Source organism: Micropterus salmoides, unplaced genomic scaffold (genome assembly GCF_014851395.1).
Source record: "Micropterus salmoides isolate LMB-PRFRI ecotype aquatic unplaced genomic scaffold, ASM1485139v1 Ms_hic_scaffold_14, whole genome shotgun sequence".
Taxonomy (NCBI): domain Eukaryota; kingdom Metazoa; phylum Chordata; class Actinopteri; order Centrarchiformes; family Centrarchidae; genus Micropterus; species Micropterus salmoides.
In genome coordinates, this window is record NW_024040485.1 from 21,400,595 (window position 1) to 21,425,603 (window position 25,009).

Consider the following 25,009-nt stretch of genomic DNA (forward strand, 5'->3'; position numbering starts at 1 on the left):
TAAAACACTGAATATAAATGTCAGATTTTTGTCACTCAAAACAACAGTGTTGTGTAAAAGATATAATAATTTAATGTAAAAGGCAATACAGTACAAACAGGATGGAACATTCAAATTCCATTTTGTGCTGGCAGGTTGAATGAGGCCCCAATAACTGGTTATGTCAAAGACGTCGGGACCAAAACCACCATGAGGATAACCTACCCAGAGGGAGCTTTCCAGAAGGCTGAACTTTATGAAAAAAACTCACTGTTTGTTTTTTCTGCTTTCAAACCTCTGGATTTCAAGTGGCTCAGACAGATGGTCTTCAAGGAGAATCTGGTAAGGATACATAAATATATATTTTTTTGAAATCATTAAGGAATGAGAATGAAATTCTTGCACATATTAAACACGCACGCAACCCTGAAAGAACTAGCAATGGTGACTCACAGCTAACAGATTTCCTGACAAATCTAAAACCGTTTAAGTGGGTGTTCAAATAAAATTCAAAATGAGAAACACGTTTTTTGATTTATAAAAACAAAAAAATGGCCACATTTTTTTCCAAATACTGAAAAGAGCAATTGTATTCAGCATGTGTTTCATCAGGCTCACTTCCTCTTCCTGCACCCACTGAATTATACTGCAGAGAATATTTACCTATCTGAGTGTCTAAATGTGTCTGAATATCTGAGTTATGTGTTTTTGTAGCAGAACATAGCCGTCTAACCTCTGATCACATTCTGTACATTCCTTCATGTGGAAGTGTAAGCCGTTTTCATAAACGGGTTAAGAGGACAAAATTAATCTCTATTATATAATGGGGATGTTTTAGATAGTTTGAATGTTTATTTTCGAAAGGACAGTTGGAAAAAAACAATAACTACACACTATTTTTTTCCTCTTTGTCTGGTAGTGAATTTTCTTCATGCTACGTTTCCACTTACTCATGAATCATGTTGCTTCCCTCTTTAACTGTTTTCTCACACGTTAGGATGGTGCCGTACTAATAAATTGGAATTGACCTTATAACAGATCTTTTGGGTGTCCTTCGGAAGCGTATGATTGCCATGGTTAAAACACAGGCTATGAATTGGCTTCTGAATCACAAGGGTCAGACTGAATGCTGGAACTGGCTTTTCCTTATCTAAGTATTACAGAAGGCAGTCATTTTGTATGGCTCTTATGTCCTTTTTATATCCATTGTCACTAAAAAAGCTTTCATAAGCACTTTCATTTTGTTCTTGTTGAACAGTCTGTAGTATCTCTTTGAGATTCCCCATTGTCCATTCAACTCCTGGACAGTGGGAGTACTTAGTAAAAGCTTTTCATTGAGTCAATAAAATAAAGCTTGTCGCAATTTACCATACCAGTGTTTTTATGTGTTTTAGCCAATTTACATAAAATCTTTCCTACTTTTCCTACAGATTTCTAAAAACTATTTTCTTTTCATTTTATTTTATATAGCACTTTAAGATTACTACATTTAAATTATACATACGTTTCACAGATTAAACTTTAACGCAGTGTATTGTAAAATAACACTAGAAGGTCGGACATTGCAAATTTAGTTAATTATATGAAATATACTGTACATAAGTTTTAAACAAAAGCATTCACCACAGCATCATTAAAGGCATAGGTTGTACACAGGCCGAATGGCTAAACCTTTTCTTTTTAAATATCATTCTTTGTGAGGGATGCTTCTGTCCAATGTGGCGACCCAGCACTGGGGAAACCTGTTTTATTTCCCAGCACAGCTGTGAGATTTTGAGGGAGCAGCTGCCAGCTGGATGTTTTACAAGGTGACATTTGTCAGAATAGCACAGTCATGAGTGAGGGAATGGGGGAAAAAAATAACGAGAAAAGCGCTGTTATAATAGGGGATGGAAAAGGCATACGTTGGCAAGCTAAAACTGAGCAATGGTGTGAAGTTGGATTAAAGGATAAAGTGAAATAGGTTAAAGGGATAATAGCTGGGGAAAAGAAAATGAGCAGTGGAAGGTAACAGCAAAGTAAAAAGGAGGAAAATAGCTTGCCTGGCTGGCTGCTGGCCCCTTTAGCCTTTGATAGGGCCCAGATTTTTCTGGTGTGTCAGAAGGAGAGGACAGTGGAAATGGCTGCCTGGGATAATTGATCTGGCCCCTGGCATCCGACTCAGCCCTCTTTGATCTGCCAAGGAAGGAAGAATGTTTCTCATGGGTTAAAAATCAGGGAACAAAAAAAAATCTCTTTGGTCTGAGCCTTAATGATAATATGGAAGAAGTGACCTGACAGATGTGTAGACTCATATTTGACCTATGGATTGTCTCTTTAATGCATCTGCAGTGTATCTATGCACATGTTTCCTGTGCAGTTACTGAAATTAATAATCGCACAACCAGCAAAATCGTATACATACATATAATACCTACATACGTACATATAATATCGCACATATTTTGCACAAAAAACAGTAATAAATTGGATTAAATTTCAAAAGACTCCAAACCATTTTTAGTCTGAGTGGCAGTGTTGGTCAGTTAAAAAAAGCATTTATGTGCCAATTTAAATGCTTGTTATTATTCACAGCTTGCCCTCTGCTGTTATTTTACTGAATTCCTGCTGAATAAAAATGATCCGTTCAGTAGAATACAAAAAGATACAATCAAAATCATTTGTTGTCTCATGAAATATAGTGTGTTAGCACCTAACAAGCTACATAAGCCGCAAAGCAGTGACAAAGGCTGAAACAATGACCTTTTTAAAAATAAAAAATAAAAAAAAATAACACATGGGGCAACAGTATTTGTTTACTATGGAAAGTGGACTTAAGTCTTAAGTCAACATGAAAGAAACTGAAGTCCTGTTAAAAGACTGTTATCCTAGCTTCATTGTATCTGACTCACACCCAGCGTAGACTAATGCAGTGGAAACATAAACACTGAGAGGTGTTTATGTGTGTATGTACATGTGCCTTCTGTGAAAACACATTTCTAAACACAGTGACTCATAAATGTTCTCTTTTCTTTTCTACTCCACTTATTACCACACAACAGGTATCTAAACAATAGAAAACAACTCTCAAGAGACATTTAGTTTAGATAGTGATGCTGGGTATTTTTGTGGTATGTGTATACAGACACATACCACATGATTTGATCATTTATATCCACATACTTGTGTTCAGGAGAGAAGTCAGTAAGATTACAAATTTGTGTAATGCTGATAATTATAGATCTTTTCAACTATGGTAGAATGTGCAAGACAGGCCACCAACCCCAGTCAAGTAAAGTTGATTAAGACTGCCTAAATTGTTAACGTCCAGTTTCTGTCCCTCCAAATGACAATCGTACTTGGCTAAAACTACAAAAAAATTGCTTTGAACAATACCATAAAGCCACCCTTCTGTTAAAGGCGAATGATAAAAGTGGCACTTAAACCAATCTGAACAGGGCTGTGGGGGACAAAACTTTGAACAAAAAAGGTTCGAAAAAACTGCTTTAGGATATGCAGCAAGAAATCCTCACCAAGTTGCAGCAAGTATCCCTCCTTTTGCTGTGTCCATTTAGTCCATCCCAGAGGGAGCCGTAATGTGACTTAGAACAAGGAGCTTTTACGTCTGTTGGTGCAGCAGGGAGATTTCTTTGTGTAACCTGCACACTCACAGCTGGAAGGGATGCAAAACCTTTTCACTCTCCTTCTGCGGTAATGAAAGCGAGTGTATTTCTTCTTCTTTGAAATGTTAGTGGGTGGTACACAGCAGCCGCAAGTGACTCATCCAGCCGGTTTTCAGCGTGCTCGACTATCCTACACTATTGTGGCTTTTCAAATGCCTACAGCGCTGTCTTGGATGGCTTGGAACAGAATACATATTAGTGAGGCAATTTCCCAATCTGTTATTTAGTGTTTTGTACACTCTTACAAACACACACTCATAAACTCCCACTCAGTCACACACACACAGACTCCTAAACTTTAGGGCAAAAATCAGACCAAGTCCAGATTTGCAAACTGGACCTTAGGTCCTGATCAGAGCCTAGGCTTGCAGACACTAGATCAGGAAAGCCCTTTACTACATATACAATTACATCGCCGCAGCATCACAACCCTCCCTACTTCCCTAATCCCTCATTACCGCGGGTCTGTGTGATTATGACTCTGTCACTCTGCTATAAAGTCTGACCCCCCACATACACAACAGCCTGGTTGATTGCACAGTTACACGCTGTTTACAAATGTGCTCAAACATGATTTCCACAACTCCGGATATAATCTTTTTTCTTTCCCCTCATATGTCTAGTTTTTGATTTTGCTCTCATGCACGGCGCACACTGACGGTTCGTGCACACACAGAGCCGCAGTTGTTTGTATATGCAGGGATATTTTCAAACAGATCCAGTGAAGGATATACAGCCGGTGGTAAACACAGGGTTCGAAGGTGGAGTGTCGGTGTTCTATCTCTCCTGTTTGTTTACAGGAGCTCTTCTTGCTCTCTACATGCCAGAGAGATAAATGATGGATGGAGACAATTTGAGGAAGAGAGCACTTCTCCTTTAATAGAAATGCAGCCAGGCGCTCTTAATCAGAGGTATCAAAATATTGTGGTGATTATAGTATTTTAATAACATTGCACATCTCTGAGGCAATGCCAGAAAGCTTCAGTTCATCGACAAATTTCAAAATGAACTCCTTCAGATTAATTCTTTATTGTTCTATATATGGACGAATTTTGTTTTCACATTATATACACAGTCTTCCTAGAATATTGTTATGAAGCATTTCCTATTGTTAATCTCTGGGTAACGGCCTGTGTTTTTCAGTTTGTCATTTTAACCTGAAACCTTTATTGTAACTCTGTCACTGAGGACTCACTGTGGGACGGTAATAGTGGCTATATGGCAGTTTTTTTTAAAGCCCAAACATCTGTGCAGAAGCCCAAAGTAGCATGCATACATGCATTCATAAACATTTACATACTTGTAAACAAGTGACTAACATAGGTTCCGGATGTCACTGATTACCATGAGGGTTGTGTTTCAAAAATGAGTCACCTACCTAGCCTGTGATGATTAACACTCAGACCTGTACTCTGGGTTCCTTTACTGTTGAGTTCAGATGCAATGGATGTTTGGTAAGTAAGTACTTATGCAAGTTTAAGAAGATCTTTGACATGTCATAATAGGCATCCAGAATTTAGTCAGATACCAGCAGGTTCCTGCCAGTGGGCCAAATCAGCAATCTGTTTCTACCCAGAGACCATGTTCCACATACAGGTCTTTAGGGTCACAGTGCTGTCATGTGCTGGCACTGTTTTCATGTTTGCCGTCATGGGAGTGTGCAGATGAGGGTTTCACACAGTGGATAACCTAAGAGAGGCCAGAAAAAGAAAAAACACTGAGACTTCAATGAGGGCAGAGGTCTTGGTATGTGTCAAGAAAAGCAAAAGCAAGTTGACGAATGCTTCAGATTCCTGGCTAACAAAAGGGAATAAAATTACCAAAGCTCTCCAGAATTTTACCTCTCTGGATTTCAGAAACAGTAATCCCCTGCTGTGCACCTCATCATTTACCAACTACTTTGGAAAAACTCAGTGGAACACTTATGTGGTGAGACACTGCAACTTGTAAACTCTAAGGTCCGACATGTACACAGTGCTAATGACCTCCAGACAGCCTTAATTGTGATTGTTAGCAGTTCAGAGCCGCCGTTTTTGTTTCTAAATTGCTCTAAGTCTACCTTCCGGAATTCAGTCCACCGCGTTTGAGTTGTCCTCTCCATAATCGTCAAACACAACCACATCCTCAGACCGAAGAACCCAGATAGAGCCAAGTTGTGTGATAGCTGCTTATCAAGGAAGGAAAGGACATCTGTCTCATTCCAACCATATTATGAGATTATTCTGGAGAATACACAAGAATAGGTCAAAACTTTGAAATTAGACACGCAATGTATCTGGTGACATGATGGTCTGGCTTTCCTACCTGTGGCCGACAGAAAGCTGAGGTTTGTTTGTGTTTGTTTACATTAAAGGGCTTTAAAGCCATCTTTATTAACCCAGCAGATGTGAAACTCTTTGCTTTTCCCTCATATTACAGTTCTGTTCAGTGCTCCACATTTGCGCTCCCTCTGGAACTATAAACTAAGCCATCTGCTTCATTCACTACAGAGAAAAATTTAAGTTTAAAGGTGAGTTAAGTTTCATTGGCAACGCTGAAACCAAACCACAGTGAAAACCGTAAATGCAGGCTCTAAACCAAGCTGTTTCTTATTTGGGCATTTTACATTTGTGCAACTGAGGTGTATTTTTTTCAGATTTATGCGATAAGGATGCAGGTCATCATGTTTATGCCCAGCCTAATTTAAGTCTTCACCGCCACTAACCAATATATAATATAACCTTACTGATATTTTAGTAGTTTTGTACAGGAAATTTTCTGCGCCTAAAGTGCAGATACGTGAGGGAGATCTAAGGAAGTTATTTTTGCATTTTCAGATGCTGTACATTTTCCATTTTAGCACTCATTTTTATCATTGTTCTTAACCCCATGTATCTCTGTCCTCATGGCTTTTTCCATCTGTTTGATCCCACACTGGTCTTGCTTTACAATCGTTCTTCTCCTTACCCTCTGACATTGTCTCACTTTAATCCTGTGCTTTAAGCTCCTTTTGTTGATGGCTTGTATAGCTCTGACTTTCCTACAGCTGTGAAATTACAAGACAAATACACTTAGCTTTTACAAAGCTTCTGTTGCAATTAACAACACTGACATAGAAACTGAGTGCTTTCATGGAATTAGTCTAGTCTCAGGGATACATTACCGGCACCTCCTTTTGTGTCAATAACACTTGAATTGAAATTTTACACTCTTCTCTACATGTACAGTAAATATGTTGTACAAAAATACTTCTTCAGTATTCCCTCTTTCAGACTCACCAATGTTTTAGCACGTTATTTACATGTGCAAGTTGTTGCTTTGTTTGGAAAACCATGTTTACTTCAGTTAGTTCTTCTACTGCTAATTGTAGCAGGTGACCACTGGCCCCTCAGATATGAAGCAGCTTTACTGCAGATTATACAAATTTGGCTTTCGTTACACTTTTAAAGCCCCTCAGTGTTTACCAACCAGTTTTAACCTCAGCTTCTCTGAGGCGCAGTTGTTTTAAGCCTGTAAGCTTAAGGTTATGTGCTTTGATGCAGCAGTGGTGCTGAACATTTTGGAATCTTCTCCAGTGTAGATAGCTCTTCAACCCCCCTTGGTACAGCATAATCACTATTGAAGATGACTTGGCTGGAAGACTCTAAAAAGTACCAATTCCCAACTTGGTGCAAATAAAGAATCATCACCTGCAGATAGAATCATGATGATGCCAGTAGAATGTATAAAGTGCAAGAATATGTTGACCATAAGAATGGATAAAGTTGAGCTCTCTACAGACGATCTTGCATTGCAAGCAATTAACTCATGGTTCATGGTTGTTTTAACAGGTGCTTTATTGGAGTACACAGCCCTGTGCGCACACTTAAATCTAATAATGCTGACCAATTTAACTATAAAGCTGTCGCAGAGGGGAAGCAGCCATTTCCTCTCTGACCACAGCCCAGTGACAGCCCAAACACTAAAGCTACACACTTCTGTTCACCTTAGAGCATGTGTGTCAGGTCTTGGTTGAGTACTAAACGTAGGACCACAGTGCAGCTTCCTGCTCTGTCTATGGTCAAATGCCACTGGCTCAGCTGTGTTTCTCTTAACACACTAGTACACATTCACATAGATGTTTGAGTACTTCTTCTGCAGTGTAGTTATTTAACAGTCCTAAATGCATTTTCACAACTATCGCTCATGATGTACACGTTTTGCTTGGTGAAATCATATTGAAACTTACCTTGTATAGCCATTGCATGTTTTAATATTCATTCCCTGTAGCAACCCACAGAGTCTTCATTGCTGTCACTTTACATCCCCTTCGGAGTAGTTTTAGAGCTAAACGAGGGTGGAGTGTTATTAACTTTCACCTCTTCTGTCCATCTTAACTGGTGAAGGTTTGAGGAGTTGACCTTTTAACGTAAGCAACTTACCACATTCCCAAAATCATAACAGCCCCCACAACCCCCTCCCCCCTGACAGTCCTGAATGCTTACATACTAATTGCTTTTACATTTCTCAAAGCCACCTGTACTTGTTTGAATATCTTCAAAGGGATCCCCACCCTATGAAATTTGTGTCTTATGTACTTGTCGGGTCATTGCTGTGTAAAGCAAGGGGTGTGCGTTGTATGTGTCATTAGCTTCTCTCCTTCCTAGAAATAAAGAAAAAACTGCATCGCTCTCTTTATTCAGCGTACACAGACACACACACATCCAAACAGCCCCGCTAAATAGATTCCTGGCAAACACAAGCTGTGTTGACAGGAGAGATGAGCTGCTGTTCCTGTTGCAGCTTGCCGACGGCACAGAGCCGGGCTCACGTTCAAAAAGAGCCGCCACTGTTCAAGCCACAAAGCCAGCGGATTTGTTGCTACTGCCTCTGCCAACACACACACACACACACAGTCATGCATTGCTTGTATCAAAGGCGGCCGGGGCGGGGGCTTGACTATTTGAACAGGTGATTTCAATTTACATCTGCTGACTGCTGGCTTCATGCCTATTAGGAAGTCACACTGTCAGGCAAGTCAATCACACACTGCTAGTTTGTTGCACGTTCGTTTGGTTTATCATTTGAAGTAATGCTGTAAAGAGGACTGATTGGTCAACAGATGTTGTTAAATCAAAATTAGGTAGTCATTTGTTTGATGCAGAAACTCTTTCGTTTCCAGTGGTACCTAATATTCAGCGGCTATTCTGTTGGTATGAATGAGTTGAGCAAGTGCATTACATTACATAATATTATTCAGGAGGTTCTAGCGGCTGATGATGATGTGTCAAAAACACGGAGGTCTCGCAGAACATCCTCAGGTCAGTGTGTGAAATGAACCATTTCCTTTGAAATGCCAGATATAACTTTGGATGCTGGACAAGGGAGACTATTATGGGGTTTGTGATTCCCTAACGGCACAATAGCAGCAGATTTTAACGTTTTTTTTTTGTTGTTGTTTTTTTTAAATATGCAGTAAAACAGTAAAATTAAGTTTTTCTGCATGAGAAATACTACACTGAAAAACTTAATGTGTGTTAAGGTGCATTGGAATAAAACGACTATAAAGCTGTCCACGGCAGCTGCACCCCCCACTCACTGCCTGAGTCTTCTACCAGGGGCTGTAATTACTGATGTCCCGCGAGCCCCTCGCCCTGACTTCATCCATTAAAGGCAGAAAAGGCATTTCCCTAATCAGTGCTAGTAGGGATCTGGCTTTTGGTTGGCTTCTGTGTTTTATGTCAGCGTTACAGAGGATAATCTCACTTTGATGTTGGGATGGTAAATTACAGGTGGCTGTTCACTCTGTGGTGTTTTCATGTGAACAGTCCAGTTTTCATTACAATTCACTATTACTAATCTTCTGTTTTTCCTCCCTTGTTCTTGTCTGCGTTCCTGTCTTATTTTCTTGCCATTACCTTAGAGGGGCACACAGGGTTTTTGGAAGCCGGTGGCTCGCAAATTGCCTCGCGAGCCAAAAGAAATAAGAATCCTCAATCCCTTCTTTATCCAGGAGGCTGCCTTCCAGTTCATAGGCCTGCCGTTAAACCATGGCCTAATGGGCAAAGGGGTAAGCAACAAGCAGGCACACACTTCACAAACATCATGATTTTTTTTTTTGCCAATATTATGTAAATTTGCCTGGAATTTGCACATTTTCATGGAAATATGGATTCAGGAACACTATCATTATAAAACAGGACAAACTTTAATAACCATATCAGTACCACTACACTGAAGCCAACAGTATTGTGCCCTGCATTGTGCAATTGGATTTTTACAAAGTTGATTGAAGAAAAATTCAAATGTTACGTAACCTGCTGTCTTTGGAGTCATTTAAGGCCTTTTGCTTTTCTCATTGTTGAAATTGCAATAATTTTAAAAAATACCTGCTGCAACCCTGATCCAGTCTGAATTCTTCAGCACTGTCTTGTTTTTATTCAACATAGACGTATGATGTATGCACTCCGCTCAAGAATCATGTTTGCCTGGACATCTGCTGTATCAGGTTTGAACATTTTGTGGGAGAAAAAAGTAAACAAAGTTAGTTGGTGACCACCTGCTAGAGAACAGAGCAGAAAGATATAAGTAATGATCATGGAGCATTTGAAATCAAATACTATTGTGAATGTGTACCTGGTTGAGGGGAAGAAGTTACAATTGGAGAGGACATGAGGGTGTATCACCCCAACTCTGCCCTCTGGGGCCACCAGAACACCCCTGCATGAACTCCGCTCTGCAACATGTGTTCAACATGTGGGCTTCTGGCGTGTGTGTGTGTGTGTGTGTGTGTGTGTGTGTGTGTGTGTGTGTGCGCGCGCTGGTCATTTGTCTGGCTGTCTCATACAATACGGGCTGCAGAGTTTTATGATTTGGCACATTCTTTCCCTAGAACACGTTGCTGTCTTTCTTCTAGACCATCACTGTTTATGTATGTGGAAATTAATGAGGTGGTCTATTTGTTATGCTAGTGTCTATGGTGTGTGTGTGTGTGTGTGTGTGTGTAAATTAATCTGTATTAGAACACGCAGTAGGGGGTTGACCAGCTGCTGGTTCAGCTCCACCTACCCTGAGGGCTGCAAATCAGGATAATGATTTAAATGGGGCCTCCCTCCACTCTTTCTTCTGTCCCCCCCCCCAACACACATAGTATTTTATTTTTCCTCTCTGTTGTTCTCCCACAACACACACACACACACACACACACACACACACACACACACAGCCCCTGTACCCCCCAGATCTCTGGCAGCCCAAGGCAGTTAGGAAGCACAGTTCAACCCTGTAGATCACTGTGTCGCTGCAGGGGTCTGCAGGGGTCATGTCTTAAAGGTAATAGTTAATCACCAAGTGCTCAAAGCCAGTTAGCAGAAGTGAAACAGAACAAAGACAGAGGTACAAAGGAGGGAGTGAAGCAAATATATGAGTGTCAAAAACCATGACTGTTTTCAAAAATTTGAGTACTGCACATGGTTTTTATACATATTAATCTGTCTTTGAAATAAATAAAGAGTCTGACACCCTGCATTTCGTTTTTTTCCTGCAGAACATTCCAACTTTGGGAACAGTTGCTATAACGATGGCACTGCACAACTGTGATGAGGTGGCAGTGGCTGGTTTTGGCTACGACATGAGCACACCCTATGCACCTCTGCACTACTACGAGAATGTCAAGATGTCTGCTATTAAAGAGGTCAGTTATGGAACATCTGAGTACATCCCTTATTGCCCTACAAAAATCATCAGTGGGTTTTGTTGAGAGCCTATCAAAACGTAAAAGGCACATTTGTAAAGGTGCTTTTTAATGTCCAGATTTTTAAATGAAACAATCTGACAATCTGTCCGTGCTAAGGAGAATAATAATTTCTGACTTACCCCTAACCGCTCTGGCCACTAAAGAATAATTGAAGAAACAAATGACTGTAATCTCTGATGAGAGAGACCACCACTCCTGTGGAAGAGGGTTAGGGAGGAGGTAAACTGGCCTAAGGCCAAAACACATTCACTACAAAGCATTCACTCTGTAGTCTGATGGTAATATTAGTCCATGAATTGTGCATGAACTGAACTGCTCTCAGCATTTTGTATTTGCATCCAAAGATGTGACAGTTTTGAGCTTGATGAACACTGTGGCAAAATGTGTGGAGTTGCTCTAATTGGATATTGTTCAGGACTCATGCTGATCAGCTACTTGTCCTCTGACAGTTGAGGTTATTCAGATATGAAGGTTTAGTTGCGGGCTCTTTGGTTCTGTTAAAACTGTGAAGGTGTGAGGGGGAAAAATGTAATGCAGTGTGGCTGTGGCATTGATTGTATTTTCTATGTCTATAACTGTATCTGAAGTTAAAATATGCTTTGATGCCTTTCAGTACTCAGAATGTTTCTATTGGATCAGGAGTTTTGTATATATTTCTAAAATCTAAGTGACTGGTTAATACACCTTATTCTTTACTGAGACCAGAACCAAAATGACAAAAAGAAGAAATCACACTGAAACAGAGTAAAAACTTCATCAAGAAAATAAAAACTAAAACTGAAGAATGAAAATATCAAAAGGTTAAATCTGTAAATTCCCCAAAGTGAAATGGCACTGGTCTTTCATCGGTCTGTATCAACATGCTAACTGTTAGCGCATCGTTTGAACAATCATTTTCTAAACGCCCTCATGACGGATCTCTCTCCACTCCATCCGTCACGTCTTCCTCTCAGTGTTTACACTTAAACCCAGTGGAATCAAAGATGTCACTCGTATGCTGATGTGTGTAAACCATGAGCTCAGTATGATGATAACCTTTGTCTAAACTCCCAGTGAACCTTTGGCATTTATTATCATCATCTTCATCAACATTGTAATCATCAGCCACACATGGTTAATTAATGGGAATACTTCTGGCTTTTTTGTTTGGAACATTTAACCACCGCCACTCACTGGGGTTGTTTGATTTTCTGGAACCGCACGAACGCTGAACCGTGAAATTATCTGCGCATTATTCCACTACTTTGGAGGAAGAGCCTGTTTTCTATCTGGATGGATGCTTTGAAGCGCAACGGAAATCATGATAAACAAGATACATAGAAGTTGAAGTCACGTACATCACTTTAGGCAATGTAGTGCTAGTGAGGTCACCTGCTGGTGTATGAAACACTTCATTTTTGTCCTCAATTATGTTATCTCAGAGCTAAACAAACTCATTGACATTGATTTAGTTAAAGCTGCTATGATCAATATGTTTATATTAACAATGGATCAAAAGGCTACTTGTATGTGAAGGACTCACTCGTAGTGACGAGCACACAAACATTTTATCGGTGTCCTTTCATTGTTTTGGTTTTACAGCCCCCAACATTACTGTTTTGATTCACTCTCACTGCTGTTTTCAACCAGCAAAAGCTCTAATAAATCCACCGTACGGTACCTGCTCAGCACCAGTCAGCAGACAGACACAGTAGCTGGTGAACACAGTGGAGCATTTCACAGCTAAACAGCCAGAGATTTCCCTCAGTAGTGGAGAGGAAAGCAGAGCTAAACGGAGTGAATGAGGAGACCAGAAACATGACTCCAAATTAATGTTAATGTTGCACTGTGTCTGCTCAGTGTCTGCTAAATCTGTAAATAAGCAGCTGTTAGACATAACACCTTTACAGGTGATAATATGTCAGTGTTGCATTTACAGCTATATGCACACTCTTGAGGTCCAGCTCAAATTAAATATGTTTTTACTGCTACAGCATGCAGATCTGTTTTGTAGAAAGTATCTGAACCCAAACGAGGAAAAATAAATATTTTACATTTTCAGAGTGCCACCCATCTGTGCATATATATATATATATATATATATATATATATATATATATATATATATATATATATATATATATATATATAATATATATATATATATATATATATATATATATATATATATAATATATACTGTCAGAATGCTATTTTTCTTCATGCCATTTCATTTTAAACACATGTACAACAAGCGATCTGTCTTCACTGTTCTGTCATTGGCTGATGCCGATTCAGTCTGTGGCTCTTTTTGTGTTATGCCATAGCTGCTGTTGAGAGTTTATGTCTAACCACATTAACTTTCCAGCTAATGCATCCTCCTCCTCCTTTAAAAAAGGACATGTCTTGTGTTGCACCTTAGCTTGCTAGCAACCAAACAAGCATTCACCAGGGAAAACTCCGCTTAGAATGCCAGCAAGTAACTAATTACTTAGCCAGAATGAACATATTGAACAGCTTAAAACCTGCAAATGCTATCATAACACAGTTTGGATGGATCTTGTTCTTCAACATCACTGCTAGCAAGAACACTTTCTGTACTGGACTTGTAAGCTATAGACAGGTTTCTGTGCAGTGTGCAATTAGGGGGCAGAAAGCAGAATAATCTCTCTTTGCGGCAAATCAGTTTATGCGGCAGCAGTGTTCAAATTACTCAGAAATTGTAATGAGTTACTTCTTACTTAGTACTCCTTTAAAAAGTAATAACATTACTTTATTACATTATTGGTTCTTAAAAGTAGGCTAACTAAAGGGGGGCTTTCACACCTACCTCGTTTGGTCTGGACCCTCAGACTTTTCAGTTTGGTCTGAACAAAATTGCAGGTGTGAAACCTCCCACGGACCACGGTCCAGACCAAACAGACGAAATTTGGTCCGACAAAAAGAGGTAGTCTCGGTCCGGATCAAACTGAACCATGGTTCGGTTAGTTTCTGGTGTGAAAGCATTTTTTGGATGGTTCTGACTTTCAGACTGTTTACAGGAACTTTGGCAGTTGACGTATCAACCGGAAACAAACAAATGCATGGGGAAATGCATTGAAATAAGCACACAATTATAAATCTCCCGTGACAGCTCATCTTTTCAAACAGACAGCGACTATAGAAGCACACTGCAACATACATCTTTGGTTTCTCCTTAAATGGAGGTGCAGAAGGATTGCTTGCTGTCTTCTCCTCTTTTCCTGTCGGCAACGTAATAATGTTCGCACAATGAGGATGTTTAATTGCGAATTTGAACTAGCCTTCAGTATAGTTGGTGCTGCAGATAGTAATGCCATAATAATAATATAGTGGCAAATATGCACATGCTCATTTTTTATTCACTCATTCTTGTCAAAGATACCAGCTGAACTGTTTAATAAACCAATCAATGTCAAGTATAGGGAGACACAGCCCACATAGATGGTGATGACAGGACGCAAGTCTTTCATGTAAAGTCCTTTAGTGCGGTCGCAGAATTGCAGTATGAAACCAAACCAAAACTAACCGAATGTATCAAAACATGAACTTTAGTTCGGACCTTGGTGTGGACTTTCAGATGTGAAAGCCCCCTAATATTAGTTAGGCTGTGTTACTCATTAAGTAATTACTCTCAAACCCCCACACCATCCCATCCTTAAAATTGATGGAAAACCTGTTCAGCAGCTCATTTTAGAAATTAATCCACTTTGCCGGAACAATAATTAACCTGAGGAGTCAACAATTAGCTTAAAAAAAAACGCTGCAGCCTCTCAGACTAGATGATGCTGTAGAGAAGGCTTTAGGCTACGGATATATTTAGAAATAATAAAACACAAAGCAAGTCTTTTCTGACTTTTGAACTAACTTAATAGCATATTCATAACAGCAGCAAGGAGTAGCCTATGGTTTTTACAAAACATCACATTTCTTAATGCCACTGGCTGAAATAAAAAAAATAAAGCAAGTCTCTGTCGACTATCGAACTAACGTTACTGTTCTGCACATACATTTAAATAAAGATTTTTGCTGTTACAATGGCAATACTTACAGATATGGAAAGAACACCTCTCTCCCTCCTTCTCCATTCTTCCTTTTAGCAGCTGACTTGAACAACATCCGGTCCGGTGCCGTTAACTCGCCACAAAGTCGCACATGTTAGAGTAATATGCAAATGAAACACAAACAGATCCAACTCTGAAATTATAGTTTATTATAGAGTCAACAAGAACTTACAAACTTACTTACTTACAAAATCTATGTTGATTGCAGTGGTTGACTACAGTCTTCTGACCGGCTACCAAAGCGTTTTTGCCCCCTGACTGTGTGCGCAACCAGTAGTGTTGTATACAAGAAACCCATCTATATTTACCACCACTCAGTTGTTTATATTGTGTCTGTGTGCCCAGTTAGCTCAGCTCTTAATCAAACACAAACACCAGCCTGTCATCTCAAAGACTTGCAGGCTTCTGATGTATCAGTTGGACTTAAAAATTTACAGCCCTGTTTCTTATGTAATTCCAGTACAACTGTATCTTATTGTTCCTTGTGGTCCTGTCGTGATCCTTTACGTAGTGGTAGGAAGCTCGACCCAGACTGGCCTAGAATCTGTAGGAGAGTCTTAAACCAGCAGGATAGAGCAGATGCAGCCCAACCTCCTGTAGCTCTCCACATATTTTTTTTCTTCCTCCTATTCCCTCTTGTATCTTTCTTCCTCCACCCTTTGCCTCCTTCATCTGCTCTCTGGCTGTTCCTTAGTCTCTGCATCCCAAAGCACCACACAGGAACCACCGGCTCTGGTTACATGTTGGCCCACTTGACAGAATCCTCATAGCACAGCAGGGAGGAAAACTGATCCAGTGTGACTTTACACATATATGCACACCCACACATATAGACAATACGGAAACCCTAAACATCTAAAAGTCTATGTAGCAGTGCAAATGTAGAAGTATTCTCATAATGCTTGTGGCTTATTTGTTTTTTTTGTTTTTTTCCTTGCGATTCCCCCACAGTCATGGACACACAACATATCCAAGGAGAAGGAGTTCCTCCGCAAGCTGGTGAAGGCCAACGTCATCACAGACCTGACCCACGGTATCTGAGTTTACTCCCACCTACAGTCTCCTTCTGCGTTTCCCAAAGGACTACAAAACAGGAAGCTGGGAAACGGATAGAAAAGAACCCTTAGATTCCGGGTGGCCTGAACACTGTCGGGGTTTTCATATCAAAGGAGATCTTTTTTTTTTTTTTAAAGATACAGGAGGTTTTCTGTGGAGAGATGCACACATGTGCCTTCAGAACCAAAGATTCCAGCTGATCGAAGCAGGGGATGGGGGGTCATGGGGAGGACTTATCAAGAGGCGGTCGGAGGAAAGCTCTTCAGCCCCACGCATCAATGCTTACCCCCCACCCCACCGCCCTGTTGACATACACATGTCAGGATTTCGCTGAACTTGCTGGCCAACTTGATGAAGGGACATAAAGGAATAAAGAGAGGACGGTAACAGAACGTGTGCGGGGATGGGCTGATTATTAGCAGTGCCAAATGTACCTCGTACAGGGGAGCAGTTCTCTCCTTTTGCTGCCTGAATGTATTCACTTTACTCAGTGTTAATATCAAAGATTTCTACATTGCTTTTTAACAAGATGCAGCAGCCCCCATCCCCCACCTTCCCTCTGTCCATTCATTCACATCTGTCCAGGGTCCAAAATGAACACCTGCCAAGTCAGATAGTAGATAAAGAGGGTCACCTGCCACTCGGACTGGTAACACTTTTGAGACACTCACAATCGAGTGTTGTCGTAATATATAGACTTTTGTTTCAATTTCCTCAGTTTTTTTTCTGTAAGGGAGTTATATTAGTGACTATAAACCAGGTTGTGTTGTTAAGCTGGCTCTACAGAATGGTTGTGTGTTTCTGATATCTGGTGGTCAGTTATCCCCATGTAACCAAAGGTCACCAAATAGATTAAAACAAACAAGTTTACAGATAAATTATTTAAATGTTTTCAATTTTCAGCTTTTTAATGATAATTTTAGTAATCAGAATCTCTACACTAAACAGAATTTTGTTAAGTGTGTGGATTCGTTGGTCTTAATTCTTTTTATTTGGTCTTTTTTTTTTGTTGTTGTTGTGTTTCTGGCAGGTGAGCCCAGAAGTTAAATTCGGACACCGACCTCTCTCTTCCACCTCTTTGTGTCTTTGTAAATTCTTCTTCCTCTCGGTTGATTCACATCATGGTATTGTCTTCACCATTTCATCAGCTACAGCATAGACGTACAGTAACTTGTACTGGGGAAAGAGAGTAGATTCTGTATGTCCGATCTCCTTTTCCAACCACCTGTTGCTGCAGATGTTCTTGTTCTTCAGTAAATGGTGAAATCTCAGATCGTAGATGATAAATATATATATATACACACACACATATATATATATATATATATATATATATATATATATATATAGTTTCTTTGGTTGTTTTTAGGTTACTTTTAATTATTTATTTTACAAAGTCCCAGTGTTTTGGTCACAAGCCTACTTTCTGTTCAGTTAAGAGAAAACACAAAAATTTTGAATTTGTGTTTCTTTTCAAAATTCCCCACCATGTTTTTCTACAGACACTGCATCATCTTTTAAGTTTGTGGCAGAAGCAGTGGTGGGATTGAAGGATCAATCTGTTTTTTAATTGGCTTAATGTTAAATGTTGTTTCTGTCCTTAATGCAGCTTATGTTAGCACAATACTGTTGTGCTCTTTTCTACGATGGACGCATTCACAGTTTCTTAAAACTGAGATATTCTATGATGTTATAATTGCAATGCTCATTGTCAAATTACATACATACATGCATACATAATATTACATGGTCTGATCAGGCCTTTGCACTTTGCAGAGATGGTTCTGCCCCATGCCTCTCAGTATTTCAGTATTCTCCCTCAAAAAATGATGTGTCAACATGTCACATCTGTGTGCTTTTTGTCATTTTATCAAATTAATGCGATAAACAGCTTTATAATAGTGATGGTACATTTAAATTCTGCTTCACCAAAGCAGGGTTTTGTTGTTTTTACAGTTCAGTGGGGTTTAGATCTGTTTTCTGTTTATAATTCTTCTTTGGGAGTGCATATTTACTGTACATTTTTTTTATAAATACACACACACACACACACACACACACACACACACACACACACACACACACACACACACACACACACACACACACACACACACACACACACACACACACACACAGGTTCACTTCCATCACTCTGTCAGTAAGCTGCTCTTGTTGGATCTGTCACATTGCTCCTTTTTTGATTGGTTTTCACACAGCAGCATGTCCTACCCAGTCCCCTCAGAGTGGCTCCGCTGGGCTTGAAGGACTGGAGCACTTTTTAGAAACTCTGCCCTTTTTGGGACTTTTTTTCTGAGAGCGAAGATACAATGAGCAGCTGACCATTGCACTATCATTAGGCGCTCTTGGTGCCTTACACCTCATCACCTGGAAACTGTAGCGAGGAGTTTGACATGGGAAAGTAGCAGCAGCCAATCGTGTGTGTGTGTGGGGGGGTATAGTATAGTGTGTATGTGTGTATGCTAACAGTCGAGGAAGTATTGAAGCCTCCATACTGGTAGTTTTAGCCCAAACTACATATTCACCACAATTGTATTTTTTCACAATTTAAATTATTGGCTACTAAACGGCAACAAATTAAATGCAAGAAGTGACCAAAAACACTTTGCTTCATCCATGGTAGCTAATCGTTTGTCTTGCATTGATGTGCAACATTCCTAATCAATACAGTGGTTTTTGGAAGCTTACTATTAAAGGGGCACTCCTCCAATTGCATACAAAGTTCAGTTTACTCCTCACGAAGAGTACTACTGAGTTGAATAGTTGTGTAATGTCTTATGTGTTACTGGAGGGAGCTTTTGTAAAAAAAAAAAACAAATAAATCTGTTTTTGGAGCTTGACCCATTCTAGAGACTAAAGGTCAGGATATCTTTTTTCTTTGCTGCTACGATTATGACCGTTCCTTTTTAAATCTGTCTTTTGAGTGCAGTGCTAAACTGGAGTACCTCTTTAATAATAATAAACTATATTTATGAAGCACTTAAAAAGTTACAGTGCTTTACATGGTTGAACCAGTGGTCACACACTTCAACATTAACGCTTGAAATGCACTAGCAAGGAGAGATTGTAAGTTGTCCTCGCTGACGGCCGCAGGGCCATGTCATATTAATGGGACTTGACAAAAAATGAAGGAGACAGTGAAAGATTATGTATAACAAACAGCTTAGATTTGGCTAAATGAAGATAGCGTACTGAAATCATTTGAACCAGCGGCTGCTTGAAGGATTGTATGTTTTGGAAAATGATCATTAATAAAGTAGAATATGTGCAATTTGTAGTCAGCGGGCTAAAATAAAACCTGCCAAAACACCAGTATTGTCTTTAAGACTTTGAGACTAAGCAGATCCTTAGTTTTTCATTTTTTTTGTGGGGGGGGTTATTTCAGACTTTTACAAATGCTGGAAGAGTTTCAATGAATTGATCCAAATTGCCTCTTTTGCTGTCTTGTTCTCTTAAAGCTGAATGTATTCGCTTTCATCATCATATTTATAGACCTTTTTTTTTTTCATTGCACCATCATCAAGGGGAATCTAAAGTGATCAAAACGGTTACTGTTTCTTTTTTATATATTCTTCTAAATGGCTTTCTGCAACTCAATAAATATGTTTCTAATGGATATTTGCCTGTGCATGTTTGCATCTTTTAACTGCTTTTGTGGAGCAACTGGATATATTTTCCCCCAAACAGCTCAACAGTTTTTTTTGTTTTGTTTTTTGGTATATACATATTTCTGTACACTGTATTTTCAGAATATTTAGTAAATATTTTTCATGTAGTCTTTCTGTTTAATCTCAACAGACATACACTACTTTTTATTCTTGCTTTTGTCAAAATGTGAGAGCGGGTGGCCTGAGCGTCTTTGCAGATGGCTTTTCAAAGCACAGTGTGGCCTTTTTTGCCACAGCCCGTATACTTATGGCTGAGTAGGCTTCATGTTATGCACTGTACATCAGGTAGTATGCTGTCTGTGTGTCACTTACTGTGTTTCAGAGGTTACAAACTGCAGGACGCTCACATTAAAGATGAAGGAGTGATTGAACTGAGGAGCGTGGAGAAGGGGATTTCCTCTCCTGCTCTGTGCTCTGTATCTCCTACCTGCAGAGCCAGAGGAAATCATTTTTCAATCCTCCATCCACCGGACTTCCTCCCTAATGTACTCTTCTCTTCTCTTGTGTGTTTATGTCTGTCCCACTCTGTGTCCCTCTCTGACTCACTTTTCTCCCAGACTTTCCTCATCCCCTCCTTCTCTCCTCCCCCATATTCTTTCTGTTTTGCAGTCTGTTCCTGTTCCTGTGTCATGTATTTCTTTCTCTTCACCTGCTCTACTCTGAGGCAGATCTTGTTTCATTGCTGTAGCCATGAGGGACCCATTGGAGACCTGCTGCGCACGCACACGCACAATAATCACAGTTCAGCTGCAGCCGTGAAACTTTCACTGACTTTCACACACCGCAACATCAACATAAACCAGAGAAGAGTTGCTGAGAACGAGCGAGAGAAGGCCGTCCAGCTGTGGCTGCTGTAAGTCAGTATTGGTGTGGGGTGAAAGAGGACAAGACGCTCAGGGCCCTTAAAGCGCTGCTGGTCCGTCCCATTCTGCTGTTAATGGGGTGCCAAAAACTTTCGGCCCCCACAAGTCACGCCTCACTGGTCACCAAAACCACCTCGCTCTGGCTACTCTGACTCAACAGATTTCCCGACCTCCACAGGGTGGAATTGAATGCTCCCTCCCCGCAGAAGAAGGATATTTGCCACCTGGGATCTCCCCGACGCAGCTGGCTGGCCGGCTGGAGGCGGTCGTTCCTGTTCGTCCGGCAGACAGGGGTATGAGCACGCCTGCACCTCTTCAGCCGGCGGGCCTTTTATTCTCTGCGACAGGTTTCCCGCCCCACCTCCTCTCAGTGGGATTGGAACGGAGGGGCCGCGACCCCCGGGCCTGAAATTCAAACTCCTCGTAAAAAGAATTGGAACGGGGAGAGAAAACACCCATTTTCCCCCTCTGTTTACTTATTGTCGGTTCAGCTGAGATGAAGGAAAACAACATTCCCTTCTTCACAAAATGTCCCACATTCTGTCAGTTTACCTTTGTGTCTGGATGAGACACACCTACAGGGCTGTCACGTACCTGTATCACTGCAGGGAACAGAGTGTTTCTTCTTGTCCTGTCAGCCACTAAACTTGTAGTGCACCATGATCGTTTCTAGTAAATATCAATGAATATAGTTTCATAGTAGTTCAGTCAGCACCACATGTCTCAACAAAAGAGATGGATTGTGATGAAATCTTGTACAGACATTAATGTTCCCTAAATTATGAATCCTGACGACTGTGGTGATACACTGGTTTTTACTGTAGCGTCACATCTGTAGTTGGAGTGTATTGACAACTCGGATTTCCATGACATTTGATTGAAACATTTATGGACCCCTCTGGATGAATTGTAATCACTGTGGTGGCGCCTCCACTTTTCATCTAGTGCCACCATCGGGTCAAAGTTTTAATTGGTACAGTACTGTGACTAAAGAACTAATGACGTTATCATCTGCCTCAGCTGTACTTGGTGTTTTGTCTAGCAAATTTTAGCCTGCTAACACGTGAAAGTAATATGGGGAATATTGTACCTGCTAAACATCAACGTGGTTTAGCAATGCCTTTGTGGGCATGTTAACATGCTGACGTTAGAATTTAGCTCAAATCACCATTATGACTCAGGTCACCCTCACATGGCTAATATAGCTGTAGACTCGTAGGTTTGTTGCTTAAAAAGTTACTTAAGCTACTATATGGTTAACTGATTATCAAAATTTGATTATTCAACTTATTTCAGCTGTACGCCCTCAAAGGTTCAGTGTGTAAGTTCTAGTGGTGAGGGTTGCGAGTTGCACCCCCCAAGCGAGCAGCATAGCTACGGTGCCTCAGACAGAACAAAGATGTCAATTATGAAATGAAAGAGATTGCCAGTCAAGAAATTCGGTTTCTTTTAGATATATTAAGAAATTATATAAGTTATGTAAAACCATATGTTTTTTGAATATTATTGTTACTTTTTCTTTAATAAACAACAGCCACATGAAGAAATGAAGTGCAACATGATGTCTCATTCTCCTGTAATACATTATTTTACAACTTGGGAGGGTTGGCTCATCTGGACTAACATACCAAAGTAAATGACGAAATTCTCAAACACTATCACATCTAGTGCATCAAGTATGACCTGACAGATACCAGGACAATGTAAGCTTCACTGTTTCTGCATCACAGTCCATTATAAACCACATAATATATGAAATTTACAAAGGCATTGGCTGGTGAGGATCAAGGCTCCTCTCACTTTGCTTAATTAGATAAGCATGCAAATATTACTAAAATGTCTTTTTTAATTTTTTGAAATACAACAGAAACACAAAGTAGTACTGACAGCCATAATTTCAACTTGTGGTAAAACGGTGCAACGTTTTAATGGGCATTTAGCATGTGAAAGCACAAATTACATCTTTGTGTGCACAGTGGGACGCAATATCCATTAAGTTTTTTTAATGCAAATTCTGAAAGTATTCATTTTTGGTCACTTGATAGGCACAGGTCTTGTTATACATCACCATTAGCACAAAACAAAACAACATACATGTTTTCCACCAGGGCAGTAAAATGTGAAGTTTAGCTGCTGATCTGAGCTTCCCTGCTGTTACCGTTTCATTACCAATAATATTCATCAGCTGTTCGTCTCAGGAAGGTAACGGCACATTTCTGTCCACGTAACAAAGCCATAACAGAGGCTGGAGAATAACTACATATTTTTTCTACCAGCACAGTAAAATTTTAGCTGGCTGATCTGAGCTTAGATGCTGGAAGCTGCCGTTTTATTGCCAATTAACGATCAGCTGATTCTCACGAACATAACATACAAAGCCAAAACAGAGCGCTGGAGAGAAAGAGAGAGATAAATACATGAAATTAATCCAACTAACATAACACCACAAGCCAAAGCACAGCGCTGGAGAATAAACCAATCCAACTAACAATAAATGTTTTTCTACCGGTCAATAAAAGTTTAGCTGGCTGATGCTTCCATGCTCTAAGCTAACGTTACGGTACTGATCAGCTGATTGTCTCGCTAACATAACCGGCAAAGCCAAACCACAGGCTGGAGAATAAGTAGGCGCCATGAAATTAATCCATATTTCACACCACTGACAGGGGAAACATGTCAGGGCTTTCTGTGATTATGGCCAGCTTCTAGCTAAAGCTCGCAACCAACCGTTTTCATTTGCATCGCTAAAGTCTGACAAACAAAGTTTACCTGTCAAGCAGAAAACAGACAACTTCAGCACCGCTTTGAAAACATCTGGGAAAATCCACAAAATCCGTGATTTCTGCCGTCAGCTGTCTGTCCCGACTCTGTCTGGCTGTCGGCTCTAGTGCTAAATAACACGTGTGCTCCTTCATTTGTCCAAATGTCACTTCTCTTCTTACTTCTAATAAACCAGAAGACTAATCAGAGACTGTATATTACTATTAATATTAGTCCCTCTTCTTTGTAGGTATTCAATGTAGTGACGGGTTTCTACACTACCGGAATTACACAAGCAGAAGAAGAACGCCGTGATGACGAAACGCGCTCTGTAGCGCTGTTTGTTCTTTTCTTTTTTTTAAGTCATGTTTATTGCAAAAAGGGGGTTACAATTCAGATGTGACTTATAAAGATATACAAAACAGTATTCAAATACATATATAAAACACAGATAAAATTGTATAAAGCTTTGCCAGGGGAAGCTTATAATCTATTAACTAGGCTAACTGCCTTTTTGTTGCTGGAGCCAGAAATCAAATTAATATAAAGGACAACTTCATGGAGAAAAAGTACAAAATTAGTTTTTTTTAGCGCTGAATTTACATTTATGAATGTGGAATTTTGCCAACAGAATTAATAATTTATAATAATTTATAATGAAGTACAACTTTTCTATATTTTCTATAAAAGCAAAATACAACATTCTTCCACAATAAGGCAAAGTCTTTATAGATATGGTCAATGATAAATCTGCTGGGGTTTTGCCAAAATGTTCTGGTGTGTGAGCAATACCAAAAGAGGTGCAAAACTGTTTCTGGGTAGTGCTGTTTGTTCCTTGTGGGCTACGGTAGAAACATGATGACAAAATACAGCGACCTCCACAGCAGGGGGTGCCCGCGGTTATTTAGACATAAATGCCCCATGTTGTGTAGGCCTACTTTGCTCGCCCTTCCACATAATAACGCCTCTAATCACGCCATGTGCTGATACTTTGCTCTATGATTTGTTTATATGAACAGTGATACAACAAATCTGGAGGACGCCTGCAGGAATGCAGCTTTGTAACGCTCAGATGAAATGTAAATTACTGCAGATTTATCTGCGCTTCATTCACTTGTTTGATCTAATGTGGAAACACATTGTTATGGATTTCACTGTTTTGCTCTTCCAGCTACAGTAGGCTATGACTTTGTCAGATTTGGACATTTTTTCAGATTTGGCCAGA

The 25,009-nt window shown here is 40.0% G+C and overlaps 1 protein-coding gene across 6 annotated transcripts in view; it reads left to right on the plus strand.

The window, feature by feature from the left end:
* Window positions 1-20,109, plus strand: part of st3gal3b (ST3 beta-galactoside alpha-2,3-sialyltransferase 3b) — a 59,564-nt gene extending 39,455 nt beyond the window's left edge. For 4 of the 6 annotated variants that reach the window (XM_038718329.1, XM_038718332.1, XM_038718331.1 and 1 more), the window contains 4 exons: window positions 135-321; window positions 9,523-9,669; window positions 11,146-11,292; window positions 16,368-20,109. In XM_038718329.1, coding sequence (XP_038574257.1) covers window positions 135-321; window positions 9,523-9,669; window positions 11,146-11,292; window positions 16,368-16,457 — 571 coding nt within the window. In that variant the 3' untranslated portion in view covers window positions 16,458-20,109. Of the gene's footprint in view, window positions 1-134; window positions 322-9,522; window positions 11,293-16,367 lie in introns of those variants that run through there. The other 2 variants (XM_038718333.1, XM_038718334.1) reach the window with 2 other exon arrangements.
* The last annotated feature ends 4,900 nt before the right edge of the window (window positions 20,110-25,009 follow it).